The sequence below is a fragment of the Danio rerio genome, chromosome 13 (genome assembly GCF_049306965.1).
Source record: "Danio rerio strain Tuebingen ecotype United States chromosome 13, GRCz12tu, whole genome shotgun sequence".
NCBI lineage: Eukaryota > Metazoa > Chordata > Actinopteri > Cypriniformes > Danionidae > Danio > Danio rerio.
In genome coordinates this window covers 35,249,465-35,277,221 of record NC_133188.1, presented here as the reverse complement: position 1 = coordinate 35,277,221, position 27,757 = coordinate 35,249,465, and the positions used below count along the sequence as shown (strand labels likewise).

General features: G+C 34.6%; 1 protein-coding gene across 6 annotated transcripts in view; it reads left to right on the top strand.

Moving 5' to 3' along the window:
- Positions 1-26,571, top strand: part of syt14a (synaptotagmin XIVa) — a 70,086-nt gene extending 43,515 nt beyond the window's left edge. For 2 of the 6 annotated variants that reach the window (XM_068213077.2, XM_021480877.3), the window contains 6 exons: positions 3,414-3,638; positions 11,068-11,339; positions 13,752-14,201; positions 16,746-16,935; positions 19,605-19,661; positions 25,371-26,571. In XM_068213077.2, the coding sequence (XP_068069178.1) occupies positions 3,414-3,638; positions 11,068-11,339; positions 13,752-14,201; positions 16,746-16,935; positions 19,605-19,661; positions 25,371-25,684 (1,508 nt within the window). In that variant the 3' untranslated portion in view covers positions 25,685-26,571. Of the gene's footprint in view, positions 1-410; positions 1,108-3,413; positions 3,639-11,067; positions 11,340-13,751; positions 14,202-16,745; positions 16,936-19,604; positions 19,662-25,370 lie in introns of those variants that run through there. The other 4 variants (XM_073920147.1, XM_073920146.1, XM_017358835.4 and 1 more) reach the window with 3 other exon arrangements.
- The last annotated feature ends 1,186 nt before the right edge of the window (positions 26,572-27,757 follow it).

Sequence of the window (27,757 nt, the reverse complement as noted above, 5' to 3'; positions counted from 1 at the left end):
CTGTTCCCTGCCAAGTTTATCAGAATCCAGTAGAGTAAATATGCTGGACACTTCACTGAAAACCTGGTGTCGGTGGTTCCCTGAACCATCTGCTGTATTCATTACAGCTGCAGTCATTATACATAATTACAGTTATACATCGCAACATACGCACATCAAATTGTGCTCCGAGGCAGACTGCTTGTGTGGCTTGTAGCAGATTTTGGAAAAGCATAAATAACTGTCATGAAGCTGTGAGATTTGACCTCTCTGACTCACCTCATCTCTGTTGTTTGAGTCAGAGCATGCTGAAGAATATCACACCTCCTGAGAGACTTCTGTGTACTGTAGCTTTATGAATCACATTATAAATATTCAAACTGTGTCTTATTTAAACATGATTTGTTTCCTTTTTTCCTTCCTTATTTCAGGTGTTCAAATTTTTAACAAAACAGTTGAATTTAAAGTTTGTTTATGACGGTTTTTGACACTCTGATGGTGCATTTAAGACTGGAAAACTGGACATTTCACAGGAATCAAATCAAGCAAACAATTCTGCTTTACATGACAAAATGGCATTTTTTAAGAGCTTCCAGCAAAGTCTCCCCTCAGTGTCTGCCATGTTGGAATCGGTGACAGAAAAAGTTGACGATTTGGCTTTTGCTCTGAGCGACGTTACATACACGGTGACTGGAGAACTCGCAGAGCATGTCAACACTATCATTCACAAGGTGCAAGCTGAGGAGCTAAAGAGGATTCGTAAGAAAGAGGCTGAGGAGAAGGAGGCTGCGGCACGACAGGTCCAAGAGAGAAGAGACACTTTTCTGGATCGGGCTAAAATCCAGACCCAGGCTGCATCGGGCCTAGTGGAGGATCCTGAGCCTCAGATTGCAAAAAACGACAACTGTTCAGTGCTGTCAATTGAGACCTTATCTTCAGAAAGTGACCTCTCACAGACTCCTGACATGCTGATAGAAAAGTTCAAGGCACAAAATAGTGCTGATGCACTCTCTGTATGCCAACAAAACGGATCTTGCATTAAAGAAACTTCAGAGTCCACCAAAGCAAAACCATCTAGCCCAGCAGATGGTAATGAGAAGAAGAAATCTAGCAGTAGAGATGCTGAAGGTGAGAGGATAAGACTGCTAACTTTATCCCTCTACTATCTGAACTTCATTAAATGACTGTCCAAAAGAGGGAGCCACTGCCTTTTCTTTCTTGATCGTATCTCTTCATCTGGCGGGAATGGTCTCTGCTTCGGTCAGAATGCTGTTTTGCTTTCCCTCCTTTTATCTTAATGACTTCACTGCCGTTTCTGACATTTAATATGTCAGTCTATTTATGCTTTTCTTCCTGTCTGTTTCTATTCTGTGCAAAATTACCAGGCATGGGCTTTATTTTTTTCAATGAAAATTATTAATGCATGTCATTCCTGACAACTCTACCAGCATTTTAGACAAATATTAATTCATAATATTGGCTCAAGGAGGAAAATGTATTATTTGCATGCCACCTTCTTTGGGTCTTTATTACATGAGAATGTGTTTTATTGTTAATCTATAGTGCCCTCTAGTGTCTGTGCTAAGATTGATGGAAAGCAAGATATTTCAAACCTGCTTTGTGATCTTTGCAATATTGCAACACGGTTGAATTGCTGAAAGTGCCAAGATTATATTAATATTATAACAGATGTTTTTATTTGTTGTGACTATAAATCAGTGTTATACCATTTCTCATCTCTTCTGAAGCTAAAACATTGGTATTGTATTCTCTAAAAATAATTTAATCGTGTTTAAAAGATTTTAAACTTTTTAAACCATTTAATAATTTTTTATTATTGTATGCAAAAAAGTTCTACTTGAAATAGAGGGCTATATATAAATACACACACAGAAAGAATTGTTTTTAAATGTAATACACCTTTAATCAATACAAAATGTTAAACTACATGTTTCATTGATTTAAACAAAAGCTTATTTCCAAATCACTCAATGTTTTCATCAAAAACTAAAAAAACTTCATCATAAACTCCACATGACTTAAACTTGTCCAACTCTTGCATTGACAAATAAAAAATTATATGTATTCCTTATTCTTGCTCTTATAAGCCCTTTAAAAATCATTCATTAATTTTCTTTTTGGCTTAGTCCCTTTATTAATCTGGGGTCGCCACCGCAGAATGAACCGCAAACTCATCTAGCATATGTTTTACGCAGCGGATGCCCTTCCAGCTGCATCCCATCACTGGGAAACACCCCATACACACTGATTGACACACATACACTACGGACAATTGGAAACCCGAGCACCTAGAAGAAACGCATGCGAACGCGGGGAGAACATGCAAACTCCACACAGAAAAGCCAACTGACCCAGCCGAGGCTCGAACTACTGACCTTCTTGGCTGTAAGGCAACAGGACTCCCTGCTGCACAACCGCGTTGCCCCTTTAAAAATCAATTCAATTTTATAAATTGTCTTTATAACAAAATATTGTGCCTCCTACTAATGTACATCACCATTTTTGCTTGTCCTGATATAAAATTTGACAGACACCCTTTTCCTTTTTTTCTGGCAAATTATGCCTAAAAAACTAAGCAGTGTGACACAAATCAAATAGAGGATGATTCACACTTCCTACTGTTCTGCTCTAAATACACAACTAGAGAAATATTGTTTTGCCAACTTGAAACATTAATTCATGTAAACATGTTTTATCGACTCAAACTTTATTGTGTTTTTAGTAAACATGGTTATCAACAATGGTAATAGCAGAATTCCTCAACACTGACTTGGTTAAATGTGTATAGCATGGTTGATAACAATATGAAACTAAAAATGACAATATATATGTACACACAAAACAAACACACATATACAGTATGAATATATGCATACAGAAACCTGTAAATAAGTATAAAAGGGAGGGGGGAAATGACAAAAACTATATACATAATGTTAGAAAAGTACAGAAATGAAAAAAAATATTATAAAAGGGATCAAACAGAAAGAAAAGATAGTCTGTTGTCACCTATATCTTAAGGCATCTTAATCATTTCTCCTACATCGTTAAATTAAATAACTTAAGTTTTATTAAAGGAGATCAAATTGTCATGCCCGGCGAAGCAGTGGTGCAGTAGGTAGTGCTGTCGCCTCACAGCAAGAAGGTTGCTGGGGCGCTGGTTCGAGCCTCGGCAAAGTTGGCGTTTTTTGTGTGGAGTTTGCATGTTTTCCCTGCGTTCGCGTGGGTTTCCTCCGGGTGCTCCTGTTTCCTCCACAGTCCAAAGACATGTGGTACAGGTGAATTGGGTATAGGCTAAATTGTCCATAGTGTATGAATGTGTGTGTGAAATGGTTATTCTAAAGTTTTCTCAAAATATTTGTTCTGTCTAAAATCAAAAGTCTCTTCTTTTGTCCCCCTTTGCTTTCCTTCAGAAAAGAGTTACGTGAATGCGGACTATCACTGCTCGTCGTCAGACAGTGATGATGAGGTGATCGGTCAGTACCAGGAGGCCGTGTCCAGGTCGCAGGGTCTCCGGGGAGGTGCAGCTAGGACAAACTCGCGTCACCAGAAGGGCTATGGATGGGACACACGGCAGAAATACTCCCCTCTAGCGGCTGAATATGACGGCTACAGCAGCGAAGCCTCCGCAGATGATGGTACATTTGCACATCACATCACATTCACACAAACACAAAAATAAAAACACCTTTCTTTCAGCTATATGGGATCTGTCAGATGGAAGTAGAGATTCATGCTTAAACTTTAAGGGGAGATTCTGTGTTTTTATCAATCAGACTGAAGTTTGGTGCTCCTGTAAATAATCAGGAAATTAAATCAGAATACATTGGCATTTTCAACTGAATGAAATCAGTTTGAACAAAATCATCCTTGTATTTACCCGTATTGCCTTATGCTTCTTAGATGTTGCATGAAAGATTTGAAAAAGCAAATATAGTTTTATAAATTATGTTGACCACTTGTTCAAATGTGGTAATTTTTTTGAAGAACAAAACACGATGTTGCTTTTTTTTTTTTAATGTAGCAAATATTGTGTCTATGAAAGTTACTTAACCTGTTTATTGAACTCTTGCTCAAGATATTTGCAGAAACAGCAGCCATGGGCTTAAATTATAAACAATCAAAAACAGGAACTCATTTAATGGCCATTTTTATTAGATGAAATTTCTGTTCTAGAAGAGTGTCCCTGAAAGCGTTTAAAAAGCATTTTGAGAATATTTTGATTACGTTTGTTGTTTATGTATATGTAATTTATTCATGTAATAGTAACAATTCAGCAGCCAAAACTCTAGTCTTCATTGCAGCATGATATTTCAGAAATCATTATCATGTGTTTTGTTTGGTGAAAACATTTGTGCAGCTTAACATTTTATAATTTATTTGATCACTTTAGATCTAATGTTCCCTCACTAAATACAATAATTCCTTACCTTCAAAGACAAAAAAAAAATCTTACTGATCCTAAAAGCTTAAACAATATTGGTCTTCCATGGCACCTAGACAAAGCAAATCAGTTGAAGAGACAGTTCACCCAAAAGCAAAAATTCTGTGATCATTTCGTCCCCCTTCACTTGTCACAAACACATTTGAGATTCAGTGTTTTCTTTAACACAAAAGAGGTTTGCCTGTTCGCCTCACAGCAAGAAGGTCGCGGGTTCGAGCCTCGGCTGGGTCAGTTGGCATTTCTGTGTGGAGTTTGTATGTTACTACCGTGTTTGCATGGGTTTCCTCCGGTTGCTCCAGTTTCCCCCGCAAGTCCAAAGAGATGTGGTACAGGTGAATTGGGTAAGCAATTGAGTGTGTGTGTGTGTGTGTGTGTGTGTGTGTGTGTGTGTGTGTGTGTGTGTGTGTGTGTGTGTGTGTGTGTGTGTGTGTGTGTGTGTGTGTGTGCGCGTGCAAATGAATGAATGAATGAACGAATGAATGAATGAATGAAAAATAATTTTGAAACCAGTAACCACTGACTTCCATAGTATTTGTTTTCTCTATGGAAGTCAATAAGTACCAATTTCTAATATTCTTTAATATAATTTATTTTCTGTTCAACAGAAAAAGTATAGATTTGGAAACACTTGACTTGAGGGTGAGAAAATTGTCTTTTTTTTTTTTATATCATTTTTGCGTTAACTATCCCTATAAAGGACACTTATGGTAAAAATCATCTGGAAGCTGTTTGGACAGACCTGTGTGTATGTAGTGTATCCACTGTCATTTTGGAATGATATAAACACAAGAAGTCTCTTTTTAAAAATATCCTGATGTTAAAATAGGACCCAAATCCCACAGATTTTGAGGCCCACCGCAACATTATGTAGGAGTGTGGTTTTCCCCGCTCACCGAATTGATTGACATATCGTCATATTTCTGTAATAACATATATACAGGTCCACAGAACATTTTTTGAAAATAAACTCTGTGACTTTTCTGATTTTTCTAAGTTTAAACGTTTTTAAAACAGCATGTTTGTAATAAAGAAAGTAAAATCGCTATTTAATTCTTAACAGCTATAATCACCACCACATGGTGTCAGTAAATCACAGCTTCATCAGAGTCTTTCTCTATCACTGACGGCTGTTTATCTGACACAATGTATAATGAAAAGCAGACATGCAGGGGGGAATTGTTTGCGGGGAGAAGCTGCTCATTTGCATTTAAAGCCATAGGCTACAAAAACAGCTTTAATGTATTCAAAAGCCAAAAATGGGCAGATACTAGCATCTATAATGAAAAATCTGATGGGTATTTTCAGCTGAAAGTTTACAGACACGTTCTGGACACACCAAAGGCTTATCTTGAAAAATGGCCAACTAAATGCATGTATTTTCCCAGAGATAGGTTGCGGCTGAAAGGGCATCCGCTGTGTAAAAAAACTTGCTGGATAAATTGGCGGTTCATTCCGCTGTGGCGACCCCAGATTAATAAAGGGACTAAGCCGACAAGAAAATGAATGAATGAATGAATAAATGCATTTTTTTATCATTACACTAGATGGCGCTGCTTAACAACAAATGGTGAGATAAGACATGCCTGTTTTTCACTGGAATTCTGGCATGACTCAGAACTTTTTTCATAGAAAAGTCAGTAACAGACCCAGAAGAAAAATCTGAATGAAAGCTGTTTTTAATAAAAATGACTGTGGGCTGTTTTTTTCTCTGGCAGCGGTGAGTTTTACAGAGAGTAAAAGGGTTCAGATCATGCATATATCACATGTCAAGTGAATCTGGATGGTTTTGGAAGAATAAATTTTTACATAAAGAGCCAGAACACATTGTTTGTTTGTTTTTCTTCTTCTACTTTTTCCACACAAACACTCACAGAGCTGCAGTATGAGGCAAGATGAAAGAAGAAAGAAAAAAAACCTTTCTTAGAAAAGGACACAATTCTGTTATTCTGCTTTTGAGAGAAAGATGATGATCTCTGCTTTTAAACTGCTACATAAATGGCTCTGTGATGACTGTCAATAATCATGGGTAATGAACAGGATTAGGGTTATTTTCTCTACTTCCAATTGTCCCTCAATTGCCATTATTGCATTCCGAGCCAAAATCCCTGCTGGAATTATCTGGAAAACAGAGCAGGAAGATTACGACGGGCTATAAAGAGAATGAAAATGTGTCAAAGGGAAGTGCTGTCAGAAAGAAAAAAAGCAGGAAGCGGGTGGAAAATCTCTCTCTGATTTCAGCCTCTGCTTCTGTGAACTACTGCACACAGAGACACATAGAGCCGCATGCTTTTCTCATGAGCTGTTTTCCTGGAGGCAGGAGAGCCTGTAGCCTCAGGCCATCTGTATAATACATGAGCTGCTAAAACACACACACATTTACATTTACGCTCACATTCACATTGCACAAACACACATACACACATTCCTTCACTCATACATAACAAATGAGCTGAGCGTTTGCTGTTGGAACCAAAGAGGTTTATAACACCTTACTGATGCTTTAGTATTGCTATTCATTGCGTGTTGTTTGGACGGTTTATGAGCCCTAAAAAATCAAGTTCAGGGTCACGCTATTGATCACTCTTCTTGGCAATTCCAACTGTTGTAGTTCTGGCATCAATACTGGCATTCAGATCAAATTGAAACACAAGATATACAGTAGGGCAGAGCCTCTCATTCACAGACATTTTTGCTCATTGCCGGAGGTTGAAAATGCTGCAGTGTTGATGATCAAAGACGTCATTCAACGTGAAATGAAAACAAGAGTGCTTCTCTATCGCCTTAATCGCAGCAATGCTTCTTTCATCCAGCCTCATTAAAAGTAAACTCTGATTCTGAGTTTGCGCCTGCTGTATCCTGGTGCATATCCATTTTAGTATAGTCAAATTTTAAAAACACAATTCATTTATGATTTAGAAAATATACATATTTCAGGTTATGAATTAAAGTAATAATCAATATACAGTAGTAATTGTCATAAATATCATCATCTATTCAACCTTTTTCCAATATCAAAACTATACAGTTGAAGTTAGAATTATTTACCCCTTTTGATTTTTGTTTCTTTTTTAAATATTTCCCAAATAATGTTTAACAGAGCAAGGAAATTTTCACAGTATGTCTGATAATATTTTTTTCTCCTGGAGAAAGTCTTATTTGTTTTATTTTAGGTAGAATATAAGCAGTTTTAAATTTTTTAAAAAACCATTTTAAGGTCAAAATTATTAGCCCCTTTAAGCTTTATTTTTTTTCCTACAGAACAAACCATCCTTATACAATAACTTGCCTAATTAACCTAACCTTAATATTTAACCTAGTTAAGCCTTTAAATATCACTTTAAGCTGTAACGAAGTGTCTTGAAAAATATATCAAAGATTATTTACTGTAATCATGGCAAATATAAAACAGGTCAGTTATTACAAATTAGTTATTAAAACTATTATGTTTAGAAATCTGTTGAAAAAAATCTTCTCTCCGTTAAACAGAAATTGGGGAAAAAATAATCAGGGGGGCTAATAATTCTGACTTCAAGTGTATTTGAAAATTTATTTTAAAAAATTCAAACAAAATTATTATTATTTTTGTATTATTAAATGTATTAAATATTTTTGTTAGGGACACTCATAAATTTATTTAATTTATTAAGCCCTGTATAAATCTAAAATTTAATTCATAATTGAATTAATTAATTGTCTTAATTTTTCAGTTTTAAATATATATATTATTCTTACCGGTAATTTAATTGCACAATTATTTATTATAATGTATTACAATTATTAATTTTGTCATCATTATTTAATGTAATAGAACAGGGTTTTTTTACTTCTAAAATTGTTCTGCTGAAAATGTAATTGGCAGTTGATTCCACAGTGGCAACCCCTGATAAAGAATGGAATCAAGCAAAGCAGAGTGAGTAAGCCAGTGAGTGATGATGTAATTTGTTAATTAAAATTATTATATTTATAAATATTATATGAGGGATGAAGAGAATTTAGAATATTATATATAAAAATAATCTACTTCTTGATAAAACGTAGAGCCTCAGCAATGTCTGAGTTTCTAATAGTCAGAACTACAGGTAGTTGCATCAAAACAGAAGCAGCTGTGTGTGCATGTGTATGTGTATGTGTGAATGCACTGTATTTATAAGATCACTAAATCTTCCTGTCCTGACCAGCAGCATGTTACTATGGCAACAGGCACTTGGTTCATTCTCGCTACAGAGCTGCTTCACTTGTAGGGTGAACGCAGGTAAATCAGGCCACGTTTCACCATTCATCTCAATTTCAATTTCATAGAGCCACTAGCAGCATCAGCAGATCCTCAAATTCCCTTCAGTTTCTGCATTTGAAAAATGAAAAGTGCCGATTTGTTTATTAAACGTGCACTCTGTGTTTTGTAGCACTTGAAGGACAACTAAATCATTTATGAGCATTCAAATGCACTGTGCAAAACCATGAACATTCCTTCATTTGAGCATAGGCTTTTAAAATTACCATTCTTGTTTAAGGTTTCACTTACTTTTAAATATATATAAATATATAACATACTCTGTAATAAATGATAATGAGGTCTAATCATTCTTTTGACTAAATTCACTGATTGTTTATAGTTTAAAAGTTAAAAAAAAAAAAAACTGTGTTCATTATTCTCCTCACAGTTCAGCCATTCAATCTCAAATGACAACTTATTAGAATTAACAAATTGCTTTCAGCAGAGCATGAAAAACCCCAAAAACTCGAAACAAGTCTTTTCACTGCAGTATTACCGATGTGTTGATTATTACTGTATTGTGTAGAATGCAAAGAGGAACAAAACAAAAGAGCTTTGGCCACAGAAATGCTCGCGATACTAATAAAACCATGTTAAAATACTAAACGTGACAAATTTAATCCAAACATTCCTGATCAATGCGTAAAATACAATAAAGAGATAGGAACTATATCATTATTTATGGCAGTGCTCTTTAGTTGAATATTTTCAAGAGAAAGTTCAAAACATTTTATTCATAGTATCTAAACAGGATTTATCCAAAATTTGTCCAAAACTGTATATTCTAAATATTTTTCCTATTACAAGCACTTTTACTCGTTCAGATAAGAAACTTTTAACTTATTAGAAATTTGGGATCCCTTTGTATTTTTCTTGAAGGAAGCTGATACAAATCTTTTCTCTGGATGAATTGCATTACCTTCTATTGATTTATTGTGGTTGTTATAGGATGTATTTTTTTATTATATGTGTAAGTACATGCATTTACATGTTTGTATATTTTTATTATTATTTTAATGTATTTTTTGTATTTTTTCAATTTTTCTTGTTTTATTTTTTATTATTGTTATTATTATTTTGTATGTTTGGTTTTGATTTCTGTTGTACATGTTAAAAGTTACTAAAATCAATAAAGAAAGTGTTACAAATATATTAAATGTAAGAATATTTTAATGACAGAAAAAATAAAGTACAAACAAAACATACTTATCAGTCAGTTTAACACAACCTTCACTCATTCATTCATTTTCCTTCGGCTTAGTCCCTTATTTATCAGGGGTCGCCAAAGCGGAATGAACCGGAAACTATTTCGGCATATGTCTTACACAGTGGATGCTCTTCCAGCTGCAACCCAGTACTGGGAAACACCCATACACTCTCATATTCTCACACTCATACACTAGAGCCAATTTAGTTTTACCCAATTTACCTATAATGCATGTCTTTGGACTGTAGGGGAAACCGAAGCCCCAGAGGAAACCCATGCAAACATGTGGAGAACATGCAAACTCCACACAGAAATGTCTCCTAGCCCAGGCGGGACTCGAACCAGCGACCTTCTTACTGTGAGGCAACAGTGCTAACCACTGATGATGCCCTCAACACAACTCAATCTGAAAGTGTAACCAAAAATTTGAAATGCAACTAATTACATACACAAAGACAATAAAGTTAAACTAAAACACATTTAAACAGCTCAAGATTCTATTTGGCATTTCCTGTGCAACTTCTATCAACGACTTCTTTCCTTCCTGCTTTATAACACTGGCCTAAAAACAAGGGCGTAGATTTGCTCTTGACATTGGTGGGGACAAACATTCTAAGAGCTGCATTGAACAGCACAAATTCTGTTTCACGCTTTTAAAAATATAAATAAAGTACATTATAATATAGAATAAACACTTATTGGAACAAAAAACAATCACATCCCATGCTCCAAACGTCAATTTACATGATTTTACTGCAGTCGGGCTTTGAGGAGGTTTTAATGTAGAGAAATTTAGAGAGGTGTGTGACACAATTGAACTGTTTTATTCAGATTATAGTTTCTCATAATCATGGAGGCCAAAATCAAAAGTGAATTTCTATAAATTGCACAGCCTTGGTTAATAGTATAATGGTTAACTCTTAGCGAACTTGATTTTTTTTTACACATGTAGGTTACTAAGGGTTGACTGAGCATTATATTATTTTGGAAATTGATTCAATTATTGGTAGGGACATTTCAGTAATTGGTGCATATTGCTGGGGACTTGTCGCCTCTTTTCATGCTAATTCTACGCCCTTGGCTAAAAGCTCCAAACACCAGCTCAAAAACACCAAATGCATCTCTCTCTCTCTCTCTCTTCAGTGAACTGCATCCAGCGGATGAGACGGACTCCACCATTGGACGAGCTGCAGCCTCCGCCCTATCAGGATGAGGACGGGTCACCGCGCATGTCATGCACACCCTCTGACCTGGGCGATGCCAAATGTGACCTTTCACATGGGAGCGATAGCCCCAGACACAGCTACGGGAAATGTCCGAGCGAGCTCAGTGGAGCCCAGGAGACAGAGAGCTTCCTGAACAAGGGCTATGAAGAAGATGTGCCAAGTGACAGCACTGCTGTACTCAGCCCAGAGGTGAGCAATGAGTAATTCGCAGATTTCCAGCCCATCAGTGAGTCTATTTATTTACTTGTGTAAATGTGTGTACATTTATATTTATTCAGTTTTTAAATTAATTTCAGTAATATTGACTAACATGAAAATGTTTGTTTGATTTATTTACAGTACAGTTTGTGAAGTAATATTGTCTGTCTTTTATTAAATGTATTATATGAGTGACTTGCTTTGTTTACCAAATAAGTGGATCTAATTGGATTTGCATTCTAAACATTAAATAAAAGTTAAAAAGGTATTAGTTATTATTTTATATATTAAGTTTTTAGTTATGATACTGCCAAAATAATTATGTATAAATCTGCAGGTTTTTTAGAAAATTCTTCACATAAATTGCCAACATGTCCACAGATTCTGTCTGGCCCTAGCGATAATGAAATCTGTCTGCAGACATTAACATAAGGTTAATATGGTGGCAGTCCAAATCATTAAATGTTTAGTTCACCTTGCGAACACAAGATATTTTAAATGAAACCCTACAGCTCCCTCATCCTCCATAGACAGCAGCAGTCCCGAGATCTTTAAGGTTCAGGAAAGAAAACAGTATTATTGTCAGAACGCTCCATGTGTCTGTAAAAACTACTTGATGCACATATGTCTTCAGTGTCAGATGAGCATGCATTTTACCATGGGCAGCATGTTGTATTGCTAGTAGTAAAAAAAACACCATGACGTGCCCCGGGAGAGAAGACAAAAGCAAACAAAGTCATTTTACAGTTTTTCTGGCACGCAAATTGTTCTTGGAGAACCACTGAAGTTGCATGAAATGTCTTGACAATGTTTTTGGTTCCTTTTCTGGACTTTGAATGTCTCGGGACCATTGCTGTAAATGGAGGATCAGAGAGCTCTCAGATTTCATGTAAAATTTCTTTATTTAATTACAGAATTTTCATTTTTGGCTGAACTTTTACATACACTTTCACATACAGTACACCGGCTTTGTTGCTTCATTTGAGCTGCAACACAACAACAAAATAATACATTTAGTCTTTAACACTGAATCTAAAGATACAAAAATGGTTTGTCTGCTGTACATTTTGTAAGGGAACTTGCTAAGCATGATGGGTCAAACATGGTATAACAATTTTCTGAAAATAAAAAAAAATTGTTTGTTTGCTATTAAATAATTATGTCAATTAAATAAAATCCTGTATAAATATTAATATTAGGGCTGCATAATATATCGTTTTATTATTGATATCGCAATGTGCAAATCTGCAAAAGTCAAATCACAAGATCAGCAATGTTAAATTGAGATTATAATTATAATTTAAAGCATTTGGGCATAAGAAATGATCACATTTTTACCCCAACAAAGATTAATTGTATTTATTTATACAATGAAAGTACAGTAGCCAAGATTTGAAGTGGATCAAAAAAAAAAAGTTGATCAAAATAAGAATGGGAGTTAAGGCAACTTTGATGAAATAAAGTTTTGATCCACCTCAAACTGTTTAGAGTGTTATTATACATTTAATTATTTTATTTCTGTTCCTCAATACTGTTAGACTCCTCAGAAAATCATAAAGCGCTGCCTATTTCATTTGTATCTTTGTTCTAAAATATTCATTTATGCTCGTTATTTATTATATTTTATGAATACACACTCCTGAATCAATGTAAAATGAGGAATTCTTCCCAAATAGAGTTTTTTTAAATCATCTCAGAAAATTATATACAAATCACAATATATAATCTCAGGAATATAGCATATCACAATGTCAGGTTTTTTCCCAATATAGTGCAGACCTTATTCATATAAAAACATATTTAAATGAACTGAATTCTGGACCAAACAATTAAGTAAACTGGAATAGTTTTAATCATTCCTTACAGTTGTGGTTTGAACTTCCATATTGTTTTTTATTTAGAGCAATTTTCTGAGCTACACAGGCATCGATCCTTGATATTACCATCCCTTAATCATTCAGAAACATTCAAAGCAATTTCTAGTGGAAAGCTTATTTTGATCCTTTTTTGACCTCTATTTAGCGCTGTCATTTTCTTAAGTTCTTTCTCAGTTTCATAACCTCACCATGCACACAAACACAGATGCATGCACGCACACACCCACACACTTATAATTCAGTATGCATGCGTTGAAGACATCTGTGAAATAATTGATATGTTTACTCCAGCAGTGATCATACCGAGCCACATCCTCAGTCTGACTTTTGTTATATGAATTATAGCAAGAATAATCGTGTCTTAGCCATCAATCTTTCAGTACGTTCATCCATCACAGAATATGCCATAACTGTATGACTATAGATTTAAAGCTGGCATATAGAGGGCCATATAAATATACACGCTTTCTGCTCAGACATAAATATTGCTTAAAACACTTTTATTTTCTCTCCACCATCTCTGCAGGATCTGTCTGCACGTGGATCTGCAGCTCAGCTTCCTAAAGGCTATGACCCAGAGCCTCTTGCCCAATATGGGACACTTGACGTCGTGTTTGACTACGATTCATCTGACCAGCGTTTGTCCATCTCCATAACAGCGCTGACAGATATTCCTTCTCTCAAACGCACGGGGAACATCTCCTGGCAGGTCCATCTGGTGCTGCTGCCCACCAAAAAGCAAAGGGCCAAGACCATCATCCAGCGTGGCCCCTGTCCCGTCTTCACTGAGACCTTTCACTTCAGCCATATCGAGTCGGAGATGATCGGGAACTACGCCATTCGCTTTCGGCTTTACAGCGTGCGCAGGATGAAGAAGGAGAAAGCTCTCGGAGAGAAGGTGTTCTACCTCACCAAACTCAACCTGCAGGGCAAGATGTCGGTGCCCATCATACTGGACCCCTACTGCAACATACCTGTGAGTCTGACCACACTTTTTTAAACGTTTCAAAAACATTCATTTATGATGTTTTTAGGACTAATTATTTGCATTAAAGTAAAACTTTAGGTCATTTAAGAAAAACGTGATTTATTTTTTGTACTCATTTAGGTTAAATGCTACATTTCTACACTTTACTGTTTAGTTTTTTATAAATAAATTAATAAAATTTTTTTCTGAAAGAATGCACTAAATTGATCAAAGTGAAGTTTATTTATGAACTAATTTCGAGAGTATCACATACTTATGATTGACCACGACTGGTACCGCATTAGCTATCATATGATTTACCAATTAGATCAGTTGTTCTCAAAGTGGGGGTCGGGACCCCCCGGGGGGTCACGGGTCAATGAGAGTGGGTCGCTTGGTGATTTACAAAAATTTTAATAAACTTTTATGATTACTATTGTTAATCCATAACCTACAGAAGATAAAAAAAATAGTTACATAAAAAAATACAGTATCCAAACAAAAAGCCATCAGCCTTTGGTTTTTTTATTTTTTATTGTTATTATTTTTTTTACATTCATTGCAACCCTTAGGGTTTTTACATTAGATTAATGACAAAGCAATGACAAAGCAATAGCGTCAGTGCACCAGATTCTACAGCACTAGCTAAACTTTCTGACACCGTTACAGCACTCGCGTACATTTAAAATACATACAGGACACTAAACATGGAGTATGATGTGTAAGTGGCAGTCTCCAAAATTAAACCAAGAAAAGACTTGGGATGTAACTTAAATATTGTGCCCACCAGTCTAATTAGATGAGGTTAATATAAAATAATCATAATAAAAATGATATGGGACTGTTGCACTTTTTTGTTTTGTCAATATGCTTGTGTTTATATAGGCTGATTGGTTTGTGTGAGTGTTGTGTGCAACGTTTGTATGATTATAACCACTTACGAAAGTAGTGGGGGTCACGAGTCATTGGCATTGTTATTTTGGGGGTCCCGGGCTGAAAAGTTTGAGAACCCCTGAATTAGATGAATCCAAAGACACTATAAAATAACAGATTTTCTTACCTTTTACATCTTCGTCTAGCAGAATCCACGCCTACTCCTCCCCCACTTTTCTTGATTAATCCAGGACAGGACAGCTTTAAAGCAAGAAGGTCGCTGGTTCGAGTCCCAGCTGGGCCAGTTCGCTTTTCTATATGGAGTTTACATGTTCTCCTCGTGCTCATGTGGGTTTCCTCCCAAAGTCTAAAGACATGCAATATAAATGAATTGAATAAATCAAATTGGCACAGTATTTGAGTGCTGTTATAGTTTGCGGTTCATTCTGCCATGTCTACCATTAATAATCAAGGAATAGGCTAAACAAATGAATACAGGGGTGCTCTGAAGACCTATCTGAGCTCAGACTCCCCCTCTCCCGATGAAATGGAAGGGAGCCTCGGGCTCGAGGATTCTGTTGAACTCGGTGCTCTCTCTCAGGACAGCATGCCAAAAATGTTGAAAACACAGCTTTGTCTAAACTGGAAAAAAATACATTTATATTTTTATTATACACCCTCAGAAATAAAGGTACGCGAGAGAAAATTTGTAAGTACTAATACTTTTGAGGTACCAGCATGGACCCTTTAAGTTCAAATGTTTACATTTTGAAAAGGTACCACCCCAGTGACAGCTTGCATAACTTTATTTCTGAGAGTGTTTATCATATTTATTGTTATTTTAAATTGTAATAATTTTGGCAACATGCTGTACATATTTTTTATTTTAGTCAAAATTTAGACTGAAACAATTTACAAATGCAAGCTTTCTTGTTTTTTTAAGCAGGCAGTGAGATCAAAAAATATAATTTCACTATATAATGTAAATAATTAATTATCTAAATATTTAATAATACAGCTATATATTATTAGTCATTCAGCCTTTATTCAGTTTTGCTGTTTTTAGATGACTAATTTGTGTTTTACACCTTTGAAAACTCTAAGGTAACAAGACCATTTAAACTCAAGACTCGATATTCACAGTTATTAAAAATGAATAAATGTCTCTCTCATGCAAGTGTTAAAGTAGCAGATATGGCCAAATGAAAAGAGCTCTCACATAAGCTATAGAGAAGAATGTTTAATGTGTTAGAAAGTCTAAAATGCAACAAAAATAGTGTTGTTTATAAGTTCCAAATCATACTAGAGAATATTTGAGAAAACTGAACAATGATCAAGGGAAATAACTAAATGATTGATCAAAGCAATTGAGAAAAAACTCTGAATTTACTGCCAAAGACAAGATGAGGAAAGGAGAAAAAAACATTTCAATGCAGAGATAAAAACACTAAAGCATGAACTTTTGAACTGAAGTTTGACCATGAAAATCTTAAAAAATCAACTTGAATATGCTCAAGTTAATTTGGACAAGTCTGTTTTGTTGAGTAATGTGACAAAACTCTAACATTTTGGACCCATGGTTCAATAGTTTACAATACATTAGGTTTTTGTCTTGAATCTTATAGGTCATAAATAATTGTGCTAAAAAAAACTGTTCAGCAAAGTTTTTGTGCATCACAGGGCAGTGACTCTCAGGCAAGCATGTCAGACGTGTCGTGCAGTGAAACGGCCTCATCGTACCCGTCTGCGGCTCAAGGTTCTGCTCCAGAGATCCTGCTGGGTCTTGTGTACAACGCCACAACAGGACGCCTCTCTGTGGAGGTCATCAAAGGAAGCCACTTTAAAAACCTGGCTGCAAATAAACCTCCCAGTGAGTCCAAAACCTATTCAACATGATTGCTTCTAATCTTGAATCTCCTGCATTATTTTATGTATGGACCAAATCATGTCACCTTTCACCTTTGACCCTCAAGGTGCTCCCTATTTCTTTCTTTTCAGTCATATTACCCTTCTGCTAAGCACTGACCTCTTAACCTTCCTGTAGCTTCAGACACAGTTTGGTCAAGCGCACAAAACAAGAGCCTTATGCCTTCAGAAAGCACTCTCACAACAACCATCAGTGGAAGTCCCTGCCACAACACAAAGTTCAGCCAATAGAGTTGAAGAGACAGCGTTATGAAATAGTGATGAAAGCTGCATGTCTCTCATACGCACTAGCCCTGAATCTCAAAATATACTTGTTTTTTTTAAACATACATTAGTATATATGAGCACAGCCTTTCAAAGTATACATGAAGTATTTGACAGCGTGCACAGAAGGAGACCAAAACTGCTGAAAAGACGGCTCTTTGTCTTCTTTTAAACATTTTTAAGGTCTTTTTGGCACTGCTTACAATGCAGAACAGGTTGTATTAAGTAATGTGATTAAACAAAATAAATGCCATTGATTCTGTCTGAATCGTACAGTTGTATATTTAAAGTTTCTTTCACAAAATGAAACAAAAGTATAGATTTCAATTAAAATCTATATTTGAAATATAGCAGTCTTGCATGTTCAATAAGTAGCTCTCATGCAGCATCCAAAAATCGACAAAAAAGATTAATTCACCAAAAACGGTGTCTCATGACAGATCTGACAACTTTCCAATATGATTTTTACGTGATGAAATCTGATCATTTGCATAAAATTTGTCATTTTTGTCCATAAAAACACTGAGCCCTAGTTTTCATGTTTTGCGCTACGTTGTTTAAATGACAAATACATTTGCGCCACTTTGTGGACTCATGGGTGTGCTAGCCTAAAATGGAGGTGTGTTAAGGCACATTGATGGCGTGTTGCTATTTTGCCAAACTGAAATAAACCACGTCATTGACCATTTGAAAGCAGGTCTAAAGTCCAACACAGAGCGCATTAGTTATGCGCCTATGTGGGTTCAAACGCTCACACAATGCTTAATACTCACAGGATGTACAGCAATAAACAAATATCTTTACATTTAAAAAAAATAAAGGATTAAAATGCTACAAAAATGATTATTTTCTACATAAATATAAAAACCATTGCTTCCATGCTTTTTTCATGCCTCCAAGCCTTTTTTCAGTTCATTCATGACAACTTGCATTTGTTTAATGTTATTATTAGTACTTTTATTTATTATATGTATCTTTATATTATGTTAATAAACATAAGTTTAGATTTGTCCACCTGTTGGGTTTTGGAGATGTAAGCTTTACTATATGGGACATAAGAATAAGATGTGTTTTTGGATATAACTCAACTTTTTTGACCACACTTCATTCACATTATTACTGTTCAATTATTCGTTTGCTGGAAATTAAAACTGAATTTAGAAATAGTTTTAAAACAAATCTTTGTGCTTAACAAATTAAATTAATTATGTAGGCTGATGAATGTCTTCAGTGGAGTGAGTTTACACAGGTTTCTTACTCCACGAAAATAAAGGAGTAAACAGTAAAAGTAAAGAGAAAGAAAAAGTAAAGAGGCCGAATGGAGGATGCTCGTTCTTTATCCTCGTGCTGCAGATGGTTTGTTTAACTATTTTCTTGCTAGTAAAACATTCAGTTTTTCCTCTTATGAAGTCCATCATGTAAATAGCAAAAGCACAATGGTGCAATGCAAACGACTCTTATAGGGAATGGGATATGAGACTTTGATTGGTTTAATGCACATTATTCTCAAAACACACCCATAATTCATTAAGAGAATGAGCACAACCCTGTTAGACCATGTGCCGTAGCACAAAGAATAAATTTCTGTTCTTAAAATAGCAAAAGTGGCTTCCCACATGTCCTTAATGCCTTTGTGGCATGCGCTTTAGACTTTGTGCCTCGATTGTTAAAATAGAGCCCACTCAGTCTAATATCTTTTGATGTTATAAAATATTCAGAAAACAGATTTTTATGAAGGCAATAATGTATATTTTAAAAATTAGATAAATGTTGTATTAAAAACTTACTAGAAATAAACAATTTATTTTCATTTGGATAATTTAATTTCAACATTGTAACATTTAACATTTGCGTTTTTTAAGTTCTCAACTGAGAAATATACCATCAAAAGCCTTGTTGGTTTTGTTTTTATCTTTTTTTTATCTTTCTTAAAAATGTGAACATTAAGTTAGCCTGAACTTAATATAACATTTTATTTTTTGTTGTCTGCACCAAACAAAAAATCAAAATAACTACAAATGTAAATCCACCTGTAATACAGAGAGTTGTGAATGTTTTTTAATCCCCTCAAATAAGTGCTTCATAGACTGTGAAACACAGCCAAATTCAATGTTGACACCTTGTCAGTCAGACTTACACATACTGTATGTATACCCTAGCTTGTAGATAAAAAGCAGAGCATACTTTGTTCTTTATCCTGAAGTGGCGCAGTGTGCTTTATGAACACATTACCTCTGACCTGATGTGATTAACCCTTCAAGCCTTTTGACCTGCTCTTTTTCTCCTGCCATTGTTGACATTCTCTCTCTTCCTCCCTGATGATCCCCCTCTGCTCTCTCCTGTTGTCAGATGGTTTGTTCTGTTGTCTAAAGCACTTGATAGGTGGCCAAGTGTACATAATCCGAGGTGAGTGTTCTGTGGCTTACCTTTATCAGCATCGGCCGCTGCTCATCCATCTTTCTGTTTTCACGCTTCCTTTCTTCATCGTCGATCCTTGATGTTAGACTGGCGAATGCTTCTACATGGATGGTCTGATCTGTGGAAAATTTGAACGCAAAGAAGTCAAAACAGAAGGAAGATTTAGAAATAGGAAGCACGTTATGCAATGTATTTAGCCGTCATCCATGGAGAAGGTTCAAATGCTGTTATTTTTGGCCACATTATGTTGGATGGTATTGCTAGTATTTTATGTTCTCTGTAGTGATGTTTGCATGAGTCCCATAACCATGTGGTTTAGATTTTTTGTATGCACTTACTAGATCATTTGCTTGGACCATTTTGAGTTTTTGCTGTCATGTGACTAGTTCTCGTCTAAAATGCCAGAGAGATCTTTATAGACTTGGAGCAATGTGAGTTGTTGTACTGTTTGCTGAAAATTGAGATTAAGAGACCACTTAAAAATTCTCAGTTTATCTGGATTCATGATTTCTAGTTGTGTCACCCACTTTGAATGTTATCACTCGATTGAATGGGCATTATCAGTGGTTATCAGCTGATAGACATGGCCCAGTATGGGCCTTCTGCGCCTACTAGTAGGCTCAGAAGGCTGTTATCATCCATCCATCCATTAATTAGTTATACTGATAGAGAAGACTCCAGATCCAGATCTGTTTTTTCTATTACTATGACGGTTGGCTTTAGGGGTGGGGTGGGTTAGGGTAGGGTAGACGTTAATAAAATACAATTAATGTGAAATGTAATAAATAATAAATAATTAATATAAATAATTCTCGCCGCAGCTGTAATCTACAGCTGATAAACCATGTAGATGGATGATAACAGCCTTCTGAACCCACTAGTAGGCACAGAAGGCCCCTACTGGCCCATATCTATTAGATTATAACCACTGATAACACCCATACAATCAAGTGATAACATTTGAATCGGCTGGTTATGTTTAAGTAAACATTTATTCTTTTATTCTATTGATTACATTTCTGACAAATTTTAAATATAAAGAGTTTATTTAAATACTAAGAGTTATTTGGTATAAATTATTAGCAAATGTACTGTTTCCTGATATATTTATATATAGACAATACAACAAAGTAATAAAACAGTGTGTTATTCAAAGAAATGGCCAATTTCTAAAAAGAATGCTCTGAAATACAATATTTTTATTATAAATTTGGATTGAAAGATATACCTTCATATAGTAAAGCAGATATTAACATTTTACTCAAACCCATACCTACATCCAGAGAAACTAAGGAAAAATCTCAGAATCTCATTGTTTAAAGTGGTGTCTTAGATTTTATCTGTACCTGTATGTACATAATAGATTTTCTTTCGTTTCTTGTTTTTGTGAATTAAAATGAATGTCAGTTTATATTTTTATGTAGCTTTATTAGGTCTTATTACAGTTAAATAAATGTGAAATTTAATTTTGGAAGCTGTTTGTGATCTTTAAATCATGTCTTATTCATATTAATGTTTTTCATAATATAACTCATTATAACTCATAACTCATTCCGATTAAGCACTTTTAGCCTAGCTTAGCATAGATCATTGAATCGGATTAGATTTCACTCCTCTGTAGTTACAATGTGTGCGAAAACTGAAACAGAAACAACAGAAAATGAAAAGTTAATTTTTGGAATTTTTTGAGAGAGATGCTAATGGTCTAATTCGATTTAACAATCTATGCTAAACTAAGCTAAAGGGCCTGCTTAATATTAATTGAATAGTATTCTTTTCATTTTCCATCGGTCTTAGTGTAACTATTAAAGTGAAGATTTAAATATAAAAATGATAGAAACTCTGGTCATTTTGTATTTTGGAAAGAGTTTAAACAGTTTCCAAACTGGAAATTAGTTTATGCAGAACATTTATATAAATCAACTGAACAATAAACTTTGGAAACATTCAAGCAAATACATGTGAGAATTCTACAGCGGAAACACAAATGGTGAAAAGTAGGTCTCCATACATAACTTCAGCAATGCAAATGACCAGGATTTTATGTAATAGAAAACTTACTGAAGTTGATTTCTGCGACAGTGTCAGGAAGCGCTTATATTCCTGAATAACCGCATCACAGAGGCTAATCAGTCTTTTTAACTAGCATTGAAATCACATTCAGCTTGAGGGGCTGGAGATGATTTCTTCACTGTCAGGTATAAAATCTGTGTTACTATCTCTGAAATCTGCGCTTCTTATAGCTCGCCTCTTCTATTAGTTAAAAAAATAGTGGAGGGTGAAATATTTTTCTTGAAAACGCAGCAGGAAGACTCCACAGGAAGCCCGAACACAACCCTCGCCCTGACACAAAGACACAGAGAATACTAACGTCGTTTGTATTGTCGTGCATTCAGGCGCTGTGAATTAAACGCGGTAAAAGGCCCTGAGCTGCGGCTCTCAATGCATCTGTAGAGGAGCAGTTCAAAAGCCTCTGAAAGCGGAAGACAGAGCACTGATGCGGGACTCAATTATTAATCAGTGAGCATTGATTCACGCAGAGCGTTAGTGCAGAAAAGAAACTGAATGGCCCATTTTCAGCCAATAAATTTCATCCTGTATTAATGAATGGAATAATCAATTGCTTTTCAGAGATTGAGAGATTGAAGTGTTGCTAGGCTGGAATCACAGTTTTGAAAACCTTCATGCTGGCAGAGGAGCTGTGCCACAACAATATCCTTTTCTTAATTTAACGCCTCAACTTCCGTACCTACAATTTCCCTAATAGGAAATTACTTTTGGATTTTTCTCACTAAAATTAAAACTAATTATTATTGCAATTAGTATAGTTTTGCCGTTCTTTTATTTTTCATGGTTTATAATTATGATAATAAATAATTCATTTTAAAAGTGCATATTTTTGTCTGGTTTTCCAGTATTAACTTTAAAACTGTATTGTTTTTCTAGTATATATTAATCTATTTTTAATAATATTTTATAATATACAGTTGCAATCAGAATTATTAAACCCCCTGAATTATTAGCCCCGTTTATTTTTTTCCCCAATTTAAAAGTCAAGTCAAAGTCAAAGTCAGCTTTATTGTCAATTCAGCCACATGTACAAGACATACAGAGAATCGAAATTGCGTTACTCTCAGACCCCAGGTGCTTAACATTGATATAAAATATATATATAAAAAATAGTAGAGTTTAAGAAAAAGAAAATTTACAGTATATACAGTGCACATAAATGTGGTCTGAAAAATACACATAGGTAATAAAAATTGTAAACAATACAGTGAAATTAACGGCATATAGCTAATGAGTGCAAAGTAAACCAGAGTTGTGCAGATAAAGAACAGTATAGTGCAATAAGAACTTGTAAACAGAACTCCGTTAAATTTATGTTTAACGGAGATATATTTTCAACACATTTCTAAACACAATAGTTTCAATAACTCATTTCTAATAACTGATTTATTTTATCTTTGCCATGATGACAGTAAATAACATTTGACTAGATATTATTCAAGACACTTCTATTCAGCTTAAAGTGCTAGGTTAATGAGGTTAACTAGGCAGGTTAGGGTAATTAGGCAAGTTATTGTATAACAATGTTTTTTTCTGTAGACTATCGAAGAAAATATAGCTTAAAGGGGCTAGTAATTTTGACCTTAAAATGTTTTTTTAATTTTATTCTTTTATTTTAGCCGAAATAAAACAAGACTTTCTCCAGAAGTAAAAATATTATTAGACATACTGTGAAAATTTCCTTGCTCTGTTAAACATCATTTGGGAAATATTTCCCAAAAAGAAAAAAAATTCAAAGGGGGGCTAATAATTCTGACTTAAACTGTATGTATCCACGTATTTATCTTATTTCGTCAAGTATTTACTAGCAGTGAGGTAATGTCTTGTAATGTAAAGTTTTTCTTGTTTTAAAGCAATCATGAAATGCTCTTTTAATTCTTCATATTATGTTCCTCAAACTTATATAATAAACTTTTTTAATTAAAAATATTTTAAATTTGGCCCTAAAAAACATATAATATACTTTGTGTACATGTAAAGTTTAAGTCAATATTATTTGCCCTCTTGTGAAATTTGTATTATTTTGTAAATTTATAATGAGCAGCACAAGGACATTTTCACAGTATATCCTAATATATATATTTTTTTTCTTTTTAATTTAAAAGATTTAAAATTTTGTACAGAACAAACCACTGTTGTCCAATGACTTTTCTAATTAACCTAACTTGGTTTGTTAACCTAACCTAATCTAACCTAGTTAAGCATTTAAATTGCACTTTAGGCTGAATACACTGTAAAACCCAACAGTCAACTTTATCAAATGAAATGAGTGTATTTAACTCAAAATTGACTGAAAGTTAATTTTACTCATTTAAAAAGAGTTTTGAAGAGTGTTGAAAGTAATAAGTTATTAAATACCTCATTACTTCAACTTAAATGGGGTAAGTTCACAGCACTCATATAGATTCGATTTTTAATTCAAATGGTTTGTAGCAATCTGTTTCTTCAAATGGTTTGAGTTGCCTTAACTCATTGGCTTTTACTGTACTCAATTGGTTTGAGTTCTCTTCATTTGTTGGGTTTTACTTTGCTAGAATTGCTTGGGTAAATGAGTAGAAATAACTTTCAGTCAATTTTAAGTTATCTGCTCTCATTTCATTTGATAAAGTTGACTGTTGGGTTTTCCCAATGTAGTAGGAGTCAAACAGCACTTATATTTGAAATATAATCAAATTTCACATGAGGGGGCAACTAAGCAGCCAATGGAGTAAGGTGAAAGTTGGGTGAGCTCTGCAAAAACTTTATATAGTTCATAAATTTAAGGCGCTTTTATAAAAAATAGTTCCACACCTCTCTAAGACTTCATTACTCTACATACGTATGTCTGTATGTCTGATAATATTTTTTCTTCTGGAGAAAGTCTTATTTGTTTTATTTCGGCTAGAACAAAAGCAGGTTTAAAAAAAAAAACATTTTAATGTCAAAATTATTAGCCCCTTTAAAGCTATTTTTTTCGATAGTCTACAGAACAAACCATCGTTATACAATAACTTGCCTTATTACCCCAACCTGCCTAGTTAAGCCTTTAAATGTAACTTTAAGCTGTATAGAAGTGTCTTGGAAATTTCTAGTAAAATAGTATTTAATGTCATCATGGCAAAGATAATAGAAATCAGGTATTAGAAATGAGTTATTAAAACTATTATGTTTAGAAATGTGTTGAAATAGAAATTGGGGGAAAATAAACAGGGGGGCTAATAATTCAGGGGATTTAATAATTCTGACTTAAAATGTATATATAAACGTACTTTATGACCCACTTTTAAGAATTCTTTAATTTCTGTAGAATTAAGTCTATAGACTATAATTGAGTACAAATAAAAGTACACTGTTTTGTTTTTATTATTGCTTGAACTAAAATAAAAACTGTAAAATCAGTTTCATCAGTGCAGCAGACATGCAGTTGCAACATTATGTATAACATAATGTCTAAAGTGGACATTCAAAATAAATTGTTACTATATTTTTAAGATATTTTACCAGAAATAAAATCAAAATACCATTTAAGCTCATTACTATCATATGAAAGTCTTATCAATATTTTCATGATCAAATGTTCTTTTGATTGAATTGATGGTAAAAGTATGACAGCTTCTCCAACTGACCTTCTCTTTCCTGCTGTTTCAGATACGTATGTGAAGCTGACTCTGCTCAACTCAATGGGTCAGGAGATGTCCAAGTGTAAGACGTCTGTTTGCCGAGGCCAACCCAATCCCACCTACAAGGAGACTTTTGTTTTCCAGGTAGCTCTGTTTCAGCTCTCCGACGTCACGCTCATCCTGTCCGTCTACAACAAGCGCAGCATGAAACGCAAAGAGATGATTGGCTGGATCTCTCTGGGCCTCAACAGCTCTGGAGAAGAAGAATTAACTCACTGGACTGAGATGAAGGAGTCAAAGGGACAGCAGGTGTGTCGATGGCACAGTCTCCTGGAGTCCTAGAGCATCAGTAAGCCACAGTGATGATGAGGACGAGGATGAAGATGATGATGATGTGTGTAATGGGATGGGGAGCAGAGAGCAGGTCAGGCCCTCGAATGACCCCCCAAAAGACAGGGCTGGCCCACGCTGCAGTGTATTAAGAAGAACACAAGTAGATCTGGGGATGATGTCCGCTCTTCTTCCCAGTGCATTATGGGAAATGAGCTAGAGAAAATGGTAAGAACAGGGTTAGATGTGACCAGATTAATGGAGGAAACATGTTTGTTTGTTTTTTAAATAGATATTCATTTGTATATTTGTTAACTTGATGTTTCTATTTTTGATCTGCTCGAGATGATTGTTTATAATGGACGTACTGTATGGTGCTTTAGGGTCAAACAGAGGGAAAAAACAAACAAATATCTGTCTTTTTCCTACACCCCATGATGCTTTGCATGATTGGTCATGACAATTGACTAATGAGAAGGTAATACAAGTTTATTTATACACTACCAGACAAAAGTCTTGTCGCCTATCCAAGTTTTAGGAACAGCAAATAATAACTTGACTTCTAGTTCATTTGGTATCAGAAGTGGGTTTTATGAAAGGTAGGTCCAATAGGTCTTCTGCAGTATTTGTGATGATTGGGATGTAGTTCAACAGATGATTCATCTGAAAAATCTACAGTACCTGCTGCCACTTTTACAAATGATCAACTAGAAGTGAAGTTGTTATTTGTTGCTCTTACAAGTGGGATCGACAACAAAACCTTTGTCAGGTAGCGTATAGCACTTTTCATTCACAATGGTTATTCAAAGTGCTTTACACAAACAAGATGAATAAATAAACCTAAAATAATCACACAATTTGTAAATGAAATAAATACAATGAATATATACAATCAAAAACAGATTAAAATGTATTAAAAGACTACATATTAAAATTAACAAAATACTCTCAACAAAATATGAATAACGCAAAAAATTTGAATCAAATCTTTTCGCACAGATATGCTAGTAATACTTATGTCATGTTAAAAAAATACCTGACGTAACATTAGTTTTATGATTGATACAAACTAAAGCAAAGTTTTGACTATACATAGGTTATTTGTTGCGCGACATTATTATTTGAAGCAATTTGTAAAAGTTTCCCAAAACGAACACAACCTATATTTCAAAACACAGTAGTCATGTGTGGAAAAAGGTGGATGTGTTTGAGATGCAGGACTGAAAGTTATTAAAAAACAAGTTAAATAAGTCTAGAAAAAAAAACTCTTTACTAAATAGTCAGAAGTACTGTCAGGTTGACTAAATGTCATTTCTGAGACATTTTAAAGGAAACTCTGACAGATGTGTCTACTGTAAATGAATAACTGGCCTCCGCAACATATGATCAGATCATCTAGATCTCTGTCATGATTTAGTTCATTCCACTTTGAAATGTACTATTAGAGTGCCAATCCGGATTTCACCACATATAGCCTGTCATACGGCATTATATGTCAGCTATTTCTAAGTTTTAATTCTCACAGTAGAAATCTGAAGCACACCAAATAATGGATATTGAAAATAGATAGAGATATGAAAAATATTCTTATAACTTTTCTTTTACTGTGCTTATAGAAACACCTTATAGCTTTAGTTAAAAATTTTTAACACCTATAATATAATAATACCATAACATAAGTATGAAATATTATGAAATTTTAAATATAGAAAATTAGTTGTTGGCGTATGTGGACTAATACGACTTCTAAAACACAAGCTGATTTATATTTATTTATAATTTTTCATTCAGCTTTCTGTTTTAACTATACTTTAAGAAATGATTTATAGTAAAACATAATGTTAATACAATATGATCATGTTAGGAAAAATCTGCCGTAAAGATCAAGGCCTGTTCACAACAAAAAATTATAACTATAGTGATGACTATATTAGTGCCCACCTTTGTTTTTGCACTGATGTTCTGTCAATGCATTCCCTTTCAATGCTCAAGCACATTTAAATCAAGTGGATTCTGATTGGCTGCAACAGTAATAAGTGTGTTTAACTTTACCTGGATGTAACCAGTCTTTGAGATTTGTCACTT